The sequence below is a fragment of the Spea bombifrons genome, chromosome 6, assembly GCF_027358695.1.
Source record: "Spea bombifrons isolate aSpeBom1 chromosome 6, aSpeBom1.2.pri, whole genome shotgun sequence".
Lineage (NCBI taxonomy): Eukaryota > Metazoa > Chordata > Amphibia > Anura > Pelobatidae > Spea > Spea bombifrons.
In genome coordinates, this window is record NC_071092.1 from 34,716,642 (window position 1) to 34,736,706 (window position 20,065).

Below are 20,065 nucleotides of genomic sequence, written 5' to 3' on the forward strand. Positions count from 1 at the left end.
TATAAAGCCAAAGAATGAGCTTGATAAATAATGTTATAAATAATGTTATCATTATTTATGTACAGTTCTCACCAAAAACGGTATAAGTGGGACAGGTTTACCTAAACAATTTTTGCTGTTTTTAAGGTTATAATTTCCATTCCTGTATATAAGTTCACTGGTGGACAGGTTCACCCATCTTTATCCAACTTGAGTTACCTTTGATTTCAATATTGATAACCGCTGCCTTGCTATCTGCAGCTAGACTTGTTCTGGATTTTCGCTGTTGTAACATCCATTCTTCTGTTATTCCGTTTGGAAATAAAATACAAACCGAGCAAAACAACTTGTCAATAAAATGAGTAGAATTCCTCTTGAAATGGTATCTTTCTGTTTGTGCAATGAAAATGTGATCTACTGGCCTATTAGCAGCTTCTACTATGAACCCCCAGTGGTGTGGATAAGGCAACCAGATGATATTGGGGTTCAATGAAGTGACTGGCTGGTTAGGCAATGAAGAGCGATAAACATTGCCCTGCATTTAGCATATAACCCAAATGGATGTAGCTAAAACCAAGACTCTACCAGCAGTTGTTGAGGAGATGTTTGAGAGCTTCTATCTGTCCAGCGAAGGGACTAAATATGCCTGAGGGTTCCTTATACTCTGCTGAATGTAACACGTTTTAATCAAATACTGCAGTATGAGCATTATGGGTATATAAAGGCCAAATATTATGAGGTATGACCCAAGAGTGAGCAGGTGTTAAAGTGTTAATTTGCTAACATTTGATATGTTGGATACATTTCTTGGATAGTGTTATTAGCAGTGCTAGTATGTTTCATTATATATAGTACCACCAGATTCTGTAGTGCTATACAACAAAGTTATGCAAATGTTGTATTTAAACAGATAGAGAAGTGGACATATTTGATTATTTTTGTATTTTATTTTTTTAACAATGATGGTCAGTACCTGGGGTTTCTGTTCCTGTCACCGAATCGGCAGTAACTTTCAGGAAAATCTGAAGAGGTAAAAAATATTACAACTAAGTGATAATCTAATGTATTAGGAAACTAAGGGGATTCTAGCTACCATACACAAGGTGATCAACGTATTTACTAATAGCCTGTTGTCTACTTTCCTGTTTGAATTTATTTGGTTGGATTTTTACAACAGAAATGTTTTGCCCCTGACCAGGGTTGTAAGTTTTGCGCTGTGCATTTTAGTGGCTTCATACAGCTCTATATTATAGCAGCATCTATTGAGCATCACCTCTTCCAGAGGAGTGTCAGAAATGCCAAAGCTACTCAGTCCGAGGTCCCCGAGTGTTTCCTCCAGCTCCCGGAACAGGCTGGCGTAGGCTCTGTATTTGAAATCTTTGCTGGGCAGCAGATAGATCACCTCCTGGCCAATGCTTTCTATTAACTTAGCTTCAGAAACATGATGTTGAATTAACTCAGTTAACCCACTGACATCTCCTGTGAATATAGAATTATACATTAATTAACATTACAAAGAGAAAGCCATTGTATATATATATATATATATATATATTGGATATAAATATAATTGCTTCAAAAATGAACAAATAAAATAATGAAAAAACAGGCCAAAGATCAAAACAACAAGGTCTCATTAAAACCAAATGACTTTATCAACTCCTAGACTAGAGAACACAATATCTTGAAATAAAAATGTAGAGAATCGACACTAGAGGTCACTTGTGCTACATCAGAGGAGTTTCCCCTTTACCGTCTAACTCTTCTTCCAGTGGGTCTTCTTTTACTTTCGGAGAACAGCTTGGACAAGGACAGGAACAGTCGGACCGACAGGAAGCCTACGGGAAGAAATGAATTCATTACATAGACTTACCAACCCAATGGGCTAAATGTTTTCAACACTAAATTGTTCCAAATTGACAAATTGCTCCTGATTTATCTATGTTGACCTGGACAGTCTTTTGAAGAAGAAGGTGTTTAGTTATAAGAGTAATCTGTAATCTTCTGATGAGCTCACATTTATTGCATCTTCATGGAATTTAATCAGATTTCAGTGTTCCTAATTGGCATTTGACTAAACCTGAGTATGTGTATTCCTACCAGGTTCTCCTAAGGACTGTTCAGTAAAAGTCAGTGATACTTGTGGTGGCCCATGACTGCTTCTTTTACCCAAAACAAACAAAAGTTCTTAATGGGTAGCTCATGGTATAGCAAATAATAATACTGAAATGCACGTAAGTGCATAGCACTAATAACAGTGAAGGAGTAGTCCGTGCATATGCTGATATGAGAACGTAAAGTAACATGCTCACACTTACAGAGTCCTTTTTTCTAATTTCTTTAACGTTTCTCATTCTACGGACAAGCGTGAGGTAGAAGCCTGTGCCGAAGCAGTTCTTCAGGAATAATGGAGACCCGCTGCAGTAGAGTTTTCCTTGAGATATTATTGCAATTCTATCCCCAAGGAGATCAGCCTCATCCATGTGATGCGTAGAAAGAATAATGGTTCGGCCTGGTAAACAAAATAAGCTACATCAAAAGTCTCGTAATCTTGTAAGCAATGCTATGAATTATGGGATCCAAAATGCATGTTAAATATGTTAAAGCTTAATTTACTTTTTTTTTTTTTACATTACAATTAAAGTTATTGCCAGTAATAGTCTGCTACAAAATGGAAAGAAAAATGGCTGCTCTCTGGATCACAAACTTAATAGATTGTTTGTAGTAAAAAAGATGAGAGTGCATTGTAATCAACCACAAATGATTGCAGGTCTATTATTATTATTATGATGCAACATAACCTCACCATAGAATGTGTAAACACATATGCAGAAAAACTACTGCCCGATACAACAAGCTATAAAACATCAATAGAATGCAACATAGAAACATAGAATTTTCGGCCCATCTAGTCTGCCCGTTCTTCCTGTTGTAGAGAGACCTTTATAAGTCCTTGGTCTTGTCTTAGATTCTGGGTAGCTTTATGTCCATCCCGTGCGTGTTTACATTTGGAGCAATGGAGCCTACCTGACCGGTATTTTAGTAGTAGATCCCAAATAGATCTTCTTGAATATGGGTCTACACCTGATGTTGGTTCATCCAGAACCACAACTTTTGATTCACCAACAAATGCCATCGCCACAGACAATTTCCTCTGCATTCCACCTGAGTATCAAGACAAATAAACAAAGACGTCAGCGTATCCGCCACTAAATTGTATGACTGTGTCCAGCAGTGTATGATATCTTGCAACATATATATATATATATATATATATGTATATATATATATATATGTTCTTTCCTTTACCATTCACACTGCATTCATTTTAAGAACTTCCCTCCAATGTTTGACACAAAACATTTTATGTGATATTCACGTTGTAGGTGCTGTTTAATCATGAAGTGTCATGGATAGTCCTTATGGCCTTTTGATAACAGTTCTGTCTTCACAATTGCGTGAAACTCATACGTACCTGATAGATTTTGTGCTTCCTCATCTTTTTTTTGGGGAATACCCATGTCTTCCAACATCATATCCATCTCTTTCTCAGCTTGCGTTTTGGATTTGCCTTTGAGCTGAGCATAAAACATAATGTGCTCTGCCACTGTTAGACTGCAGGGGATAGATGGAGTGAGTTCTCTCTGTGCCATCTAGCATTCAAACAGTTAATGCTTATATATAATGTCAAATGTTTGCAAATACAAACAAGATGGGAACAAATAAAACAAAAGGTTTACATTGTAAAATTCCCAAATATATATTTTTTTGCGAAATAAGAGAGTTATTATAGAATGATGGTTTTGTAAAAAAATGTATAATGCATGTTGACCAACTTGATGAGGTCGGATTTACATAGATGCCATAGATTGACCAATTGAAACATTTAATACATGGAGTTTATTTGTTAGGGTATCAGAAGGGCCTGAATAAACGAGACATGTTCATTTAAAACTTTTATACTCAACACCTTTTCATATGTTCACACAATTGTCAAAGTAAACAAAGTTACAAAAATAGAATGCGGGAGCCTGGTTCTTAGTTGATAAAAATGCTTAAAATTATCTTACACGTTCAATTATAAAGGGCATGTGGCACCCTCGGCCTTGAGATTTTGCGCTAGACTTGTGGGAATTGTGGGACAGACTATGAAGGGACCGTCCATCCTCAAACCTTTTTTGTATGGCGCATTCTGTCACGTATTATTATATAAATAAGTTTAATTCTGCCAGTAAGCAGAACGGCACCTTTATGGGTAATAAATCATGTGACTCACACAGAGAAAACATTGTTTCCTCAATGGCATGCTATATGTTTCCTACTGTTATTTCCTATTGGAACACTTGACTAAGTAGCCCGAGCCAATAACGTGCCCAAGGCTCTTTACCCCATAATTTATGAATGCCTTTTTTCCCAGGCAGCTATGAGCAATTATCACTCTCAACACTCATTTGGAAACATCTGGAAATATGCTCGGCACAGATTCTATGAATACTTGTGAAATGTGTAAACCATAGTCTTCAGATGGATTTAAGTTGCATTAAATTTTACGATCACTTACTCTTTAGTGCTGGTTGAGACTATTTTATTTTGAAGTCTTTTTTACCAATATCACCACCCTTTGTTACAGTCTAACTCTAGTTCCATGACAAACTGATAATCTGAGACACAGGGGCAAGGACATAAGGGTGCAACAAGCCCATTATAGCCAACACAATATCACTTTGGATCCTAAATATTCTTTGCGTTATTCCAGATGAGGACATATTTAATACCTACTGACGGAAAAGGATGTTATGTTGAGGGCACATTCCAAGACTTTGCCGAATGGAATCCATGTGTGTCTGAATATTTTTACCACGGATCCACACTGTCCCTGATGTTGGTGGATATAAGCCAGTAATAATCGACCTGAATAAGTACAGAACATATGTAGAGCCAATATGTATGGTGACAAGTTAAAAATAACTGAAAATCAACTTCACTACCGTGCTTTCGACTGTGGTATTTTCCTTAATTACTTCAAGATTATCTTTTTTACATGGTTTATAAATGATTACTAGACGAAGGGTACGTTTTCGATAATCTCCCTGGTCCCTTCCCCGTCTAGCCTACCTAGAGGTTAACAGGGGCGGAAATCCGTAGGTTCACACGAGGACTTAAAGGTCTGTGTAAGAGAATCTATTGGTCGCCTGCAGGGGCCTCTTCTGGCATCAACCAATTGGTTGATTAATTAATCAGTCTGTCCTATTTCTTCTTAAGTGTGGTATCTTCATGAGAATTAGATGAGTGGTTCCCTAATGTCATGGTTCTGGTCGGTTGGATGTGACTCAGAATGTGCTTGTAATGTTATGCATTGGTACAGCATTTGCTTATGATTTTCAAGTCGTACACCTTGTCCTGCTATCGCTACTCGAGTTCCTGGAAATAGCTCTTGTGTTGCTTACTTAAACTATAATGCTGTCCTTGGCTTTCTAACATGTAAATATTAGTCAGCTGGTACCTCTTTCTGGTAGAAGAGTTATGACATCTATCTAGCTAAGTGGCTTAAATAGATAACACCTGCTTTTTTTTACAAGAAGACATTCTATGTTTGTCAGGTATGATCTCATAGCCCAGTCACTTTACTTATCTTTTCATTCAAACGTCTATGTTTCTAGTCAACTTACAAAGTATTAAAAACAAATAAGACGAGACACAAATACTTAGTCCTGAGACACTAGGCCATTGTAAGTACTGCACAGTTTTCACAGTCAGAAGGTGAAAGGGCAACTGTGAGCATATTTTACAATGAACAAACAGGGTTTTCAACAGAAACGCTGGTTTTATATTTGGTTGTTGAAAGGGAAACTTACAATGTTGTTGTTTTGCCAGCTCCATTGTGACCTAAGAAAGCAGTGATCTGGCCTTCATAAAAGGTAATGTTCATTCTGTCCACAGCAGGTTTGAAGCTATTGTTAAAGACCTTTACCAGGTCCTGGACACACACGCCTGGCACCATCCCTGGAGGTTCAGGCTCAAAAAATGGATTTGCTAAAAAAAAGTATCAAAGTGAAACAGGTTATCATGAAAAACAGAAGAAGCACTGACAAGGAAAATGGGTGCCACTGCGAAGAAAGCACAATTTCTGTGGCCCTATAGATGTCTCTGTTAAGCTGCGTATTTACTCACACATGCATCTGATACATTTAGTCATATTAATGTTAAAAACGTTTTTATAGGTAGCACAAAACGCATAACCCTCCAATCATTTCAACATGCCTACTCTATTAAAACAACAGACAGCTAGTTTGCTTTACCATCAGTCACTCCATCTTTGTCCATCCTCTCTTTTTCTTGTTCATCTTTTAGTTGCTTCTCTTCTTTCTCCTTTTCTTTCTTCAGTTTGTGTTTGCAAGTACCAGCATCTTTCAGTGTGTTATCAGCAAGCTCTTTCTCAGAAATAAGCTCCTTTGGTGGAACCTCAGTTGGTTTATCTGAGTGCGAAAAGGACACATGCCTATAAATACAATTTAAATTTCACTAACCTACAGCTTTTCTCTATTTAATAGTCTTATTGAATAGTTCAAGAGCTACTTGAAGTTTGCCTCTCAGCTCTCTCTTTCTGGATGCAAATTAAAAACTACAGAAAAAACAATGTTGGTTTTTGATCTCTCTTTGGTCAGATCATCAAAATGATGCCCATCTAGTATGTCTTAGAAACTCATCGATCACTGGGAGATAATTGTGATGGTGGTCCCTGGCTAAACGTCCATTGTAAGGGCTAATGAATAAAACTGGATCTGGATGAACAATCTACAATTTGAATATATTTCTTACATTAAATATAAAAAAATGGAATAAGAATTTGATTATTTGGTCAATGCTGAGAATAGAGTCTGAAAGTCTGAAAGATGGTGGATAGGCAGGGGATATGAATATTGCTCACCGATCATCAAATAAAGGATAAGCTCAGCTAACCACCGTTAGATGTTAATAAAGATTAAATATTTTCCTGTCACCATAGATATGGCATTAATAGGTAGAAGGAAAAAAGAGAATTTTTTTTTCCATTAAATGTAGTAACGTAAACACAAGGAAGCTATTTGATTTTCATGATAAATCGTAATTCTGTAAAAAGCCTATTATTATCTCAATATACACAAGGGTGGTGCTAAGCTTTTAGATCCCTAAGTAGAATTATAATATAAAATAATAATAAAATAAATAATGGATAATTGTACATAAACATAATACTTATAATCTCACGTTTCTTAATTGTGCCTCATCCCTCCCACGTCCTCTGAGAGGGCCCTTAGATAAATGAGAGCGCTAAGCAACTGCTTAATCTGCTTATACGGTAAGGCTACCTCTGAATATACAAAATTACATGTATTAGATGTCTTGCCTTCTATGTGAGACTCCATGGGGTAAAAGTGACCCTGAATAGTAGAATCTTGCAACACACAAGGAGAATAACTACTGTTTCATATTACAACCTTTGAGCCCTTACCTGGGTCATCTCCAGGAGCGTCTTCCACTTGCTCATGAATTGATAGCTCAGTTTCCACAGAATCCACTTTGGAAGAATAAAAATAGTTATTAATATGAAGTTTATGCATAGTTTATGAAGTATATGATTTTCCAGGGTAACAAACCCTAAATAACGAAGCAACTAATCCTGTACAGCTCTACCTATAACATGGATGAGCGTTCATTAATGGCTAATACGATTTCATAAACCTGGCCTCCTCGATGGTCAGTCACTACAGTACTCCTTGACACTGCAGCCTACTATACCTTCACCAGGTGGAAAACGAGATGGCCTAAGGTGTTCTCAACTGTTATAGTATTGGTGTCTGTTTCATGGAGCAAAACAATACTTGGATTATGTTCCAAGGACGGAGGGAAATATATATTTAAACGCATGAGTCAAATGAGAATATCTGTAGCAGGAATAGAACGGGTTAGAGAAAGGGAATAAAACATGCAAGTATTGATAGTCTCAGAATCTACCTGTCTGTTTCCATATATTAAAATAGTTCCATCACAAAGGTGTTTCCTGAATTATCTAAAGCCCTCACCACTATAAATCTGTAGAGAAAGTCAGCAGATCTACATAAAAAAACCTTCTAAGGAACTTTTTTGGATATGCAAATATCACGGACAAGTTATTTTACATAACAGAACCAATGTGAAATCAGAGCCAGGCATTTGTAACTAGTGTAAGCAATCAGTACTTGGCCAATCCAGATTAGGCAATCTTATCAACTACTAATTTGCACTAAAATGAGCTCATTTATTTTTTCTATTTGAATTTTCTCATTCCGATCAAAGTCACTCAAATGACTAAGCACTTAGTAATTCCACAATAACAATTAAGAGCCACTTTAGAGTTCAAAGAAAGTCAATAACATTCCCACTGTACTATATCTAATCTTTTAACAACCTCAAACAGTTACTACATATTGTATTCTTTGTTAAGTAGATTAATATATATTTTTTTTTACTACCTACCATCTCCTGCCAAGGGAGTTTCAAACGTACACCAATAAGTCGCCAAGAACGGAAAATACCATGGCTTCGGAATTCCATACTCTCCTAAAAGTCACAAAACTTCATATATCATAAAAGCTCAAAACAATGCAATGTTAAGGCATCTGGTTTATTTACAATCCATTAATTGAAATATCTAGTGTGTTCAGCAAACAAACCTTAACACGTCTGTTATTTTATTCTTTTATATGAATGTTCAATCACAGACAAATAATAATAAAAAAGATAATATTAAAAACCTTGTTATCAATTTGTGCTTTTTGTGCCACATGGCAGTTAAGGCCGCTCGCCAAAATTAATCTAAATGATATTACAAGAACCCCATTAACACATAAGTCCCCAGGTGGTCTACCATTTGATTATTATTATTTAACTGACACATATGGAAACACAGTAACAGCCCTGTATACGTTTATTGTTAAACTCAACAAGGTCCAGACTTTTAAAGCATCCTGACCTGGATAACATGCAATTCGAGTTTGGTGTAATGTTGAAAATTGTTTTGGCAGGTGTTTACACAGAAAGTTGACTTTTTGCTTGCTTTGAAGCATTAACGAGCATGAAAGTGTGTAGAAACTGCCACTTTGTGCCACTAATATCACGCGGCGTGCACCACTGATACACACTGATGTCAGGAGCAGACAGTGGAAAGTAGGGTTTTCCTTGCGGAGGAAAGTACTACTCAACAAAGGCTCACACTGGGCCTTCCCTCCATGCTGAAATCTGACTGGCCTGCTTGCAGATTCCTGACCCTACCCCTGATGTTTTAGTTACGTGGGTTTTTATGAAATTCACATAAAAGTTATGTTTTCTTTTATTTCTAAGGGATTTTGTTTATTGTTATATCCTAGAGGAGAAGAAATGAGTTTCGGTAGCCCTAAAACTCAATCCCCATCATTTATTCTATAAGGACACCTTTCAGCAGTACATTATTACAATACTGTTAAACCTACCTGGAAATACGTGGTCTATGTACCACGCAAGTAACCAGTAGACAAAGGCATCAAAAAGCATCATGAAAATGGAGAACACAAAACTGTATTCATCGCCCTCTACTGGGCTCTTCCGAATGTTGCCCCACTGAAGTCCAAGACCTTGCTCTTCATATCTCGATAAATATTCTGTTCCAAACCCAAAGGCTACAGGAGACAGTAAGCTCTGCAACACAATCAATCATTAACTAACAACTATGTAAGAAATGAACCAGTTCCTAGAATAATACCCTGCTGTTAATGGTCTATAGAATGTTCTTATCTCAGAGAATGTGACGGCACATACCAAATTATATGTCTGAGCACTTACGTGCAGGGATACACTATAATTATTTTTGTCGCCGCATACCAATTCTTTTTTTTTTTTTTTCGTGAGCGTGTGTTTGGTAGACATACATTTTATGGACCAAAATGAACACTTTACATGTTTGCATTGCCTTCATTAGGCATGTTAGAAACTTGGTTTATTTAGACCCAAATGATCCAAGTGACTCAAGGGACCCGAAGGGGAAATGTTTAGGGACCCATATATAATACGACAATTCATTTAATTACCGGTATATACAAATATTGGAAACCAATGGATAGGCTCAGCTGTTGGGTTGTAATGCATTACTGTGATATTATATGATGATAAATCTGTGTCCCAAGGTATTGAGAGCATATAGGTGAATGAGTGATGTATAAAATAATACATTAAAAAGACAATCTTACTGCCAGCGTTTTCAGTTTAAAAGTCATCCGGTCCTGCCAAGCAAAGCAGAGGATGTGGGGTAAGTAGAGTGTAAAATAAATCACTCCACTGCAGGCAGCTGCTAAGTTAGCCTTGGAGAAGAAGACACTCATCAGGAAACCCTGCATGATCGTTGCTGTTGAAAAAGCCATCAGGAAGCAGAACAGAATAAATGGATTGCTATAGTGGAGGACGCCACCACCCTGAAAAAAATGTAAAAAATCCATCAGCATGAGAGATGTTTTGTTTAAAATGACAAAAATACAGAAAGGGGGGATTTTGAGCAATACAAAATGTCCACAAAAGAAACAAAGTGACATTTCTTCCATGGAGAGTAAGCCTGATTGGATAGAGCTTAACAGTCGAGCACTCTTTGTTCCTTAATGAAATCACGAGCAATGCTCACTAGGTTACATTTGAATTTCCAAGTACTAGTTTTACATTACAAAATAATTTTTTTATATATTTACATTGTATTTTATATTTACATTGTAAACAATGCAATTTTTTTTACTAAACTAATGGAAATCAGTAAATTCAACAGAATGTTTATATTTGCCAGAAATTACTCATTCTCTTTCATAAACACCAAGTTAGAGGTTTCTTTACTTCTTAAGACATGAACATCAACTCTATGGCATGCCAAATGGGGCATTTTAGGAGTCTATTGCTAACACAAGTGATCATTTTAATTAAACAAAATAAGGAAAGTTATATATGAAAATATTAGCCTATACCCAGGCCCGGACTGGCCATCTGGCACACCGAATGACCACTGGGCCAATGGACCACACACTCATTCGACCTGCTGCTCTGGTGGCAGATCAAGAGCTGCAGCATATGGCCAGATGAACTGAAATTAGTAGGAGTAGTAGTAGTAGTAGTAGTAGTGTTAGATTTTTTTATGAAAACATAAATTGCTTTCTTTTACGCAATGTGTATTTTTTTAAAATCTCTTTAACCTTAGCAAGTCTACTAAGGGACTACTCCCTTATGGACAGCCAGAGGAGGAGGACCAGTCCCACTCTCCACCTGGCCCACTCACATATTCAACCCCCTAACCTATCCCTACCTCACCCCAGGCCCACACCTCAGTCACAACACCACCCCATTTCCCCAGGGTTGTTTCCAATGTATCAAACCATATGTGCAATGACTGGAATGCAATTAATGTGTTTTTGAGAATGTACTTTTCATGAATTGTCCTGGGTGGTGTCGCAGTACTAAATATTGTATGTAAATATTTTTGTCCTATTGATCATGGTATTTCTTTTGATATGATTTATTATGGTCATTAATCCAACCATTGCTGTTTAAGGGTATCAGCACTCCAGTGACACTTGCTTCGCCTAACTCTGAACGGGTCGGCTGTAAGAATTCTAAACAAGGTAGCCACATGCATCCTCCTTCCTTGTCAGATCTGACGGTGCTGATAATGCCTGCCATAAGAAAGCTACATTCTCAAACCTGCTGAGAGACACACGACATAACAAGAAGAAGGAATGTCCTCAACCACCTGATAGAAACGTAAAGGTGCTGTTACTGTTTTGGTATTATCTGTGTACCAAACAGAAAAAAATTTGATTTTACAAACCCCTTTCCATTCAAAAAAGATTTGTTCTCCTATAATATACTGATCCTCTGTTCTGCGCATCCACGAAAACTGGAATAAGCTCTATAAGCACTTAAGGAAAAGATTGGTAATGGTAGATATGAAGATTAAAAAAAGATTAGTTTCTAATTTCATAAAGTTGTAATTGCAAACAGACATTTTATTAAAGAAATAAGTACTGGAGGCCATCATCTCTGGGTCTCCTGTATGGTAAAAATCCTTTGATCAGTCAAAATATGATCAGGCTTGACTTTTATTATGACATTCCGTGTTTTAATCTCCTGTATATATTCATGGCTAATACAATGGTTTGAAGTACTCATAATCAAGCCAACAGTAGGGGATGATGAAGAGGACTTACCACAATGACAACCGTGAGGAGGAAAGTACTGGCTGTTATGATGGTGAAGCTATCAATGAACCATGTGAACCAAATCACATCATTGGTTACTCCCATGTTTTTCATCATCTCCTTCAAGCGCAGCTCTTTTTCGAGTACAATGTCCTTCACCAGCATTGAGACTGAGTAAATCCAAGCCAACACCATAAAGATTGGGAAGCAACGGTTCAGTGTTATCATAAAGCTGAAGGAGATAAATGGAATGTGATTGTGAAAGAGGGGGAGTCTTTGTCAGGAGTCAAGAATACATGGACACGGCTATACACTGTAGAATGTGATGTCATAACATAAAACATAATGATCTATCTTGTTACATTACAAATATTATTCAGGAAAACTTTCCAAAATAATCAATATTCAACATATCTTTGAAAAGCTCAGTTCTAGATAATGATTCTATGTTTTTAACCTATATAAATGGAGAATTGTCCTAAGGGAAAAACAATATCACATTGAATCTGTTTGTCAAAATTGTCTGCAGACTTTTAAAATTGCATTCTATGAGGACTAAGGAACTGAAAGTTTATTTAGACACAAAGGATAGTTTTATATTGACCTCAACAGGGTCCAAGGTGCCATGCACAAAGGCATCACATGTTTCATTTGTAGATATATTTGCACTATGATTAATTTGCTCCTATTCTCTGGAATGCAATCTCCAGGCCTATTCGTCTTTCCCCTGCCTTCGATCCTTCAAAAAATCCTTCAACACCCACTTCTTGAGGGATGCCTACACAAGTACCCGCTAACGCCCTTTTTCCCATATTCCTCTATCTCACCTTTCATAGTCCCTCACCTGCTTTTGACGCTTACTGTACACTAGTGTGGCTGGTCCTTCCCTACAGTGGCACTTTTACCTCTTGTGTAATATACCCCAACTCCTTCTAGATTGTAAGCTTGTTTGGGCAGGGCCCGCCTCACCTCTTATTTCTGCAAGATGAGTTTTATGTTATTTACTACGTTTACCCATTGTACAGTGCTGCGGAATTTGATGGCATTATATAAAAATAATGAATAATAATAATAATGTGTAGCAACAAATATAACATTCATTGTAAGACAGGCAAACAAAAATCTTTGATTATATTATTTACATTATAAATGATAGGATGACACCATCAAGAAACATTTCACAATCCCCCAAACAAAAATAACATGAAAGAATTGTTTCATTTGCAAATAAGTAAAAAAACAAATGATTCATGATTCTCCAAGTAATAATCCGCTTTACTTCAGAGTTGGCCCTGTTCAAAAATGCAATTGGCAGAAAAATCCTTAAAGGTGCTGTTCCACTACTGAGACTAACATTTGTGTAACTAAATGCAGCATGAGAAACATCATTATCAATACTCTTGAATGGGTGTACCCTTTCCAGATATACTCTAATTCTTTAAAGTAAAATATTGCCTAATTGAGGGGTTTTATGGTGAATACTTAATTTTCATGTAAAATGTCTGTGTTGTTTTTATGTTAAGTTGACATAATATAATATACAATTTACATATCATATATGTATCTAAGATTATGTTGGCATAAAAATGGTTTATTTGAGAAAATAAGAATAATAATTGAGGAAAAAGCCACCCATTGTTTTCTAAGCATGTCTGTGGTCAGTCTGCAGAAACCATATCCTTTTTAACAAATTCCAATAGTCTACCTGACATTTAAACTTTAACAACCAATGTTTTCCAACATTACCTTAGGCCTTCAATTTGCTTCTAGTTAATGAATACCTTGTCATTCTGCACAAGTCTGGAGACAACAGCATTAACCTACATTACATTCCAAGTGTACGACGCATTTGGCTCCCCTTTCATGTAGCTCAGAAGGCTGTTACATTATATTTGATGGTTAGGTGGATTTACTAAAAATGTAGTTTAATTACTTGTTATACACACACTTGCCATATTTTCCATTGGTGTATGTGTTGGCATTTTAGAAATAAATAAACCTAACTGAACTCATGTATCTTACTCTTGGTATAACTAGAAAGGGTCATCTGTCGTTTGCACATTATATTCTGTGCCCTTTAATCATTGACTTCTAAGCTCAACCTAATTCAATAGGAATGCATTATATTTTGCTACTGAAAAAGTCAGGACGTAGCGAGTGTAAAACTGCCCACAGTGCTAGTCAGTAACAGGTTCCATGCTAGAGTTTTGGCATTTCCTGAGAAAACGTCCCTTATTTTCATCTTGCCTTTTTATCTTGATGGAGAACATAAGAAAATAGGAACTGTCAGCTCTCGTAGACATGGTCTACATTCACAATCCTGGGAAATTGTCAAACTGTCTTAAGACAAGGTCAAAGGTCAACCATTTACACCGCACAAGACTTCAATGCGCCACCCACTTCCCTCATTAGTTTTATCAGGAGAAGGATCTCAGAATGTCCATACTTACACGTCATCCACAAAGCAAGGATAGGGCATTTGCTGGACGTATATTCCCGTTGGCATTTCATTATTTGTCTGGGTCTTTATAATGCCGTGATCAATTATATCCTGAAGGTAGGCAAAACCTCCCCATATGTACCGGAAATCTTCTACTGGATCAGCTCTTGGCCCTGGATCCCAATACCTATAGCAAAATAAACAAATATCTCAGCGTAAATGAAACATCAAAGTAAAATTTGTTATGAATTACAATATGTCCATTAATGTAAACTATAGTCTAGGTAAGCTAATAAAGTGAAGAGAAATGCATGAAAATCATAACCTGGAAGTATTTCTGTGTAAGCGCTGATGAAAGCTGTAATATTAGGCCAAAACATTGGCTAATTAATTTAATAAACATACTTTAGGATTAGTTTTCTTGCCTTTGTTACCAAGGTGTACTGTTGTATCTTACAAAATGTGCGTAAATTATCAGACAGCTCTGTTTATTATACAACTGGGAACAAATGAAACTAAAATCTAAGCAAAACCGCTAGAATGAATAGGTAAGCTCCTCAGACATTAGTCTTATTCCGCAGATATTTGTAAGCCCTTCTCTCTCTTCAGCATTCCCCATGTCTCATCAGGTGATGGATTTACATCTGTCTTTCTTTACCTCAATTAATCATTACGTTATATTTTATTAAATGATTGCAGTAAAACAGCATCCTGGTAGCTATGCACTCGCAGCTGTATATATGACACAAAATTATAAGATCATTGGTTTCATATTTTTTTTACTTTTAGGGAAAATATTTTGTGGACAATATTTTGTCTGTCTGAGATAGCATAATAAAATAATAATAATAATAATAATAAAGTAATAATAATAATAAATAATAATAATAAAACTAATGATAACATCTGATAATATATGATAAATAATATATAATCTGATAAATTTATTGTATCAGATATATTGTATCTATCTGCTGACTGTTACAATGTCTTTGTCAATAAGGAGCCAGCAACGCCATCCCTGCTGTCAATAAGGAGATCAGGCTGTCACAAAAACCACCTCTTTGTAGAGCAAGTCAGGGGTTCCAACGTTATTTCAGTTAAACACCTAAATAGGGTCTGCCCCCAGAAATACTCATTTTATTTTTGGAGACAGAAGCACTTTAACTTACCTCTTGAGTATAGTGGGAAATAAACCAATGTAACAAATTATATTCCACTTTTGCTGATTTATTGGTTACATGACACCTCTTACTCCAGAAACAGAAATCGAAAATGTGTCAATGCAATCTAATACCATGTGCGTATAAAATGGTAAATATACTGTATGTGACTTAATGAATAAGATATGTATGTATCATACTAATTTATGGTCATTCACAGAAGGGTTCCTGGTGGCACGCACTCCTCATTACAGTCCTAACAGGGATTAAGACTGAACAGACTAATACTTATAGTAGATTGAAATGGTTCAAAGGAAATTACTATGTCAACAGTGCAAATGACACATTATTTAGGTCAATAGGAGGTATAAAGAGCGCAAGAACTATAAAGATAAGGTTATTATTGACTAAGAAAGACTTTGATATCTCCCTGGTTAACAGTAAGCTGGACCTCAGAGCTGTGTCCAAAATAAACATTTGAAACATTCCTATAATGAACTGGACATCTGAGTAGAGGGCTTATATGAGGATTGCATCAGAACCATTTGGCAGTTATAATTGGCAAGTAACTCTAAGCACTCTCGGGGACACCGTGTTTTTTAAAATGATGCGCAGTGGGTATCTGAATCCTGAATAAAACAGCTTGTGTTGAGAAGGCGCTTTATAAACAGCACAGAGATTTGAACGCTGAAATAGATGGCTTAATTCACTAGCAACTACCATAAGGGGAATGTTGTTATCATCAGATGCTAGCCAAATCCACACAGGTCAAGGCTATTCATGGCCAAAGGGGTAACTAAGAGGATTTTAGCTCCATTTTACTTTGATCTGTTTACCTGCATATTTAATCATGGTGCCACCCAGCTTGCATACCCATGGGTTATAATCCAGTTCCTTAGAAACCACATAAGCAAATAAGATTAATTTGCTGTCAAATTGTGCAGTATTTATTCATTTGCTTTTTATTGCACTTTTATTATTTTTACAATACTAGGTAAGTCTGAATTAAATCTAAAAACAAGTTTGAGGCTCAGAAGTGGCTGGCTGATAAGAGCCATTCCGCCCATCTAGCCTGCGCATTTATCTGCCTTAAAGACTCAAACCTTAATCAGTTCTTGATCACATTTTAGATTCCGGACAGCTTTATGCATATCCCATGTATGTTTAAAGTCTCTCATTTTATCATTTCTGCCGGGAGGCTACTGCACTTACCTACCACCCTTTCAGTAAAGTCAAACTTTCTTACATTATATCTAAGCCTCTGACCCTCTAGTTTTAGATGATCCCTTGTTCTAACATTTCTAACAAATAACCATAAGAACAAATATATTTCAGGTTGCTGTACTAATAATAAGCAAAGCACAAAAAGACTAGCAACTATTTTGAATCCCATTAGGACTTAAGGAGTATGAATGTCATTTACTAATTATTTTTTAGATACTTACTTCTGCTCAAACTGCACATTTAAATGTATGCCACACACTTATCAAGCTAAGAGAAAATAGTTATGCATATCATAGGCAAGCATGTTGCTGACTCGCTCTCCATCATTCTTCTACCTCTACACATTGAATTAATTCTAATCCATCCCTTTTTTATTCTTTCTCTTTTAAACATGACCCTGCTTTTTCCAGAAAACATTCCAGATTCCCTCCTTACTCACCCTTTGTAGCTTTCCATTCTACTTAGGAGGTTGGTTCTAGTAGGGTAGTGTTAATTATGTCTACAGTAACAACCAAATATGTATATATAAACCATACACATATGCACAAAATGTTCTGGCAAGTTTAAGCATCGAAAGGCACCAGTTACATATAGATTGGCGTTAGTGCTGCAGAATGTTGGTGGTTTGGAACATTGACCATTGTAGATCTGTAATGATCGATAGTAAGAGAAAACGGAATAATGCAACATATGAAGATAAATAGATTTTTGGTCATTTTCATTTATTATTAAACTATCTTGGTCAGGGAGGTCTGGTGACAAAAGACAAGGAAACCTGTATCAGGACGATAAAGAATAGATTAATTCCCCTGAGGGACATTATTGATGCTGCTGTCCTGGAAGGGACTGGAAGGTGCCATAATGTAACATCAGAGAACTTGTTGCGTACTGGCCTTTCACTGTTTAATATGATGAAAATAGTAAAAAAAATTAAACTGTAGATCATTTTGGTTTGGGGAAAGAATAATGATGGTTTTTATGCAAAGAAATGCAAAGTGTTACTATGTTTCACTTCTCCTTTTGCTGGTTGATTGGACATTGATCATAGATTACTAGTAAAGTAGACCTACAACCACTAGTTGAGTGTACTTTGCAATTATGAAAACGTGTAAACACAAACAAATACCTGTCTTTTATCTTGTTTGTCTTCTCTACTGCATCAATATCCATGCGGATCTTGTACTTCACATGAGGAGGTAGCTTGTTAGTCCACGGGAACATGTCCATAAATACAAGCCCAGCCCAAAATTTGTTTTCTTCCAACAGGTAAAGAGCATGATGTGTCAAATGGGATTCATCATTGTGACCTTCAAATTTATCCAAGGTCAAACACTGTGAACAACAAACAAAATAGTTCAAATAAAGCATGAAATTATAAGATACACATATATTTTGGACATAATGAGAATGAACTGCACTAATATATGAGAGAACACCTGTATGAGTCTGTAGATGTTGATATTGACATTAAAGTTTATGATGCACATGTACCCTGATTCCTTTGCATCAAAGGCATTATCATATATTCAAAGGTGTTGTTCCTAAACTTTTTTTCTTTTGCTTTAAGGGTTAATTACTTAACACAGATCTAAAAAGCTTGGTTCTATGGCAATGCCCTATTGGCGTCTGTTGTTATGTCACATGATAACTTAGCAGCTTTAAATGGAAGCTCATAGATAGATACTGTAGATAGATAGATACTGTAGATAGATAGATAGATAGATAGATAGATAGATAGATAGATAGATAGATAGATAGATTCCGTGCGAAGATTAGGCCATTGGGAATGCGTGAACCAATGCTTTCTCCCCTGCCAACATAGAAGATCAGGCAGGTTAGCTTCCATTAATCTAAAGAAACGGATGCTCTGCAAGAGGAGGTTGGGAGAACAGTGAAATGTAAAACAATGTTTATAGTAATATAAATCAACGATTATCTAAAAATAAATGCTTTATTGCTATTGCCTCACTGCTACACAAGTTATATCTAGAATAAATCATTAAGGTCGGAGAATGTAGATATCTCAGAAGTAGAAAAACTCTCTTTTCAGCTGCTTTTAGCACCAAATCAATAACCTTATCTGTAAATGGGAAAGCTGGACATATGAACTTTATGGGAAGTATTTTAGATTATTAGAATACTCATAGCAGTTAAAAAAGAGCAACTATCTGACATCAAAGTCTTCTGACACAGATCCTAGTTTTATTTGGCAGACATCTTTTAATAAGAAAAGACTCCTTTGTTTAAATACAGTATTTACTGAAATGAGCCGTATGGCTTCATAACTTTTGGAAGAGCTCAGAGGTTATTTGATTACAGTGAGAGATGAAATGCAATCTTTAGATGTAATTATTTTAATTTGTGACTTTGTGCTTCCACACAAGTACTACAACACAATATGGTTTGACCTTGTGAAGGTTAAATATAATGAGCAGGGTTCAGGGCCATCATTAATAATATTGTGGTCCTGGGCAAAGCTCCCCTTAGGCCCCTTTAAGCTCTGGGGTCTGCTGCCAGCAGCCAGCTCCAATGATCTCCCAGGCACGGTGCCAAAATTGACTGCCAAGGCAATGCTTACAAAATGACAGCACATATGTTAAGGGCTTCAATGGACAGTGAAGAGAGGTCACAGAGATAAACGTATGGCTAACTTCCTGGAATGTTTTAAAGTGTAATAGATGACCCTTAGGGTCAATGGTGGACTGGCCCTTGGGGGCAATTTGTGACCAGTCCTTTGTGAACATAACACTTTGTTGCATGACTATGCGGTAAAAAGTGAGCAGCCAGAAAGAATGCTGCTAGTGAAGTAACGGGGTGAGTGAGAGGGTAAGGGAGGGAGGGAGCATGTATGTTTGTATGTATGTAAGAGTGCATGAATGTGTTAGTGCGTGTGAGCACGAACGTGTGTGAGGGGGACTATGTGTTAGCATGAGTGTGTACGTGTGTGTTAGTATATGTAAGCATGAGTGTGTATGTGTGTTAGCCTGAGTGTGTAAGTTTGTGTAAATGTGAGTGTGTGTAAATATATGTGCCAG

At 36.6% G+C, this 20,065-nt stretch overlaps 1 protein-coding gene across 1 annotated transcript in view; it reads right to left on the reverse strand.

Annotated features, from left to right (window-relative positions):
- Nucleotides 1–20,065, reverse strand: part of ABCA4 (ATP binding cassette subfamily A member 4) — a 62,980-nt gene that overhangs the window by 19,450 nt on the left and 23,465 nt on the right. The window contains exons 12-28 of the mRNA XM_053470126.1: nt 18,157–18,362; nt 14,654–14,830; nt 12,213–12,435; nt 10,221–10,442; nt 9,468–9,672; nt 8,476–8,559; nt 7,472–7,537; nt 6,279–6,455; nt 5,835–6,012; nt 4,759–4,890; nt 3,455–3,594; nt 3,007–3,144; nt 2,298–2,491; nt 1,733–1,817; nt 1,253–1,458; nt 953–1,001; nt 175–282 (exon numbers count right to left, since the gene is read on the reverse strand). Of these exons, the coding sequence (XP_053326101.1) occupies nt 175–282; nt 953–1,001; nt 1,253–1,458; nt 1,733–1,817; nt 2,298–2,491; nt 3,007–3,144; nt 3,455–3,594; nt 4,759–4,890; nt 5,835–6,012; nt 6,279–6,455; nt 7,472–7,537; nt 8,476–8,559; nt 9,468–9,672; nt 10,221–10,442; nt 12,213–12,435; nt 14,654–14,830; nt 18,157–18,362 (2,590 nt within the window). The remainder of the gene's footprint in view (nt 1–174; nt 283–952; nt 1,002–1,252; nt 1,459–1,732; nt 1,818–2,297; nt 2,492–3,006; nt 3,145–3,454; nt 3,595–4,758; nt 4,891–5,834; nt 6,013–6,278; nt 6,456–7,471; nt 7,538–8,475; nt 8,560–9,467; nt 9,673–10,220; nt 10,443–12,212; nt 12,436–14,653; nt 14,831–18,156; nt 18,363–20,065) is intronic.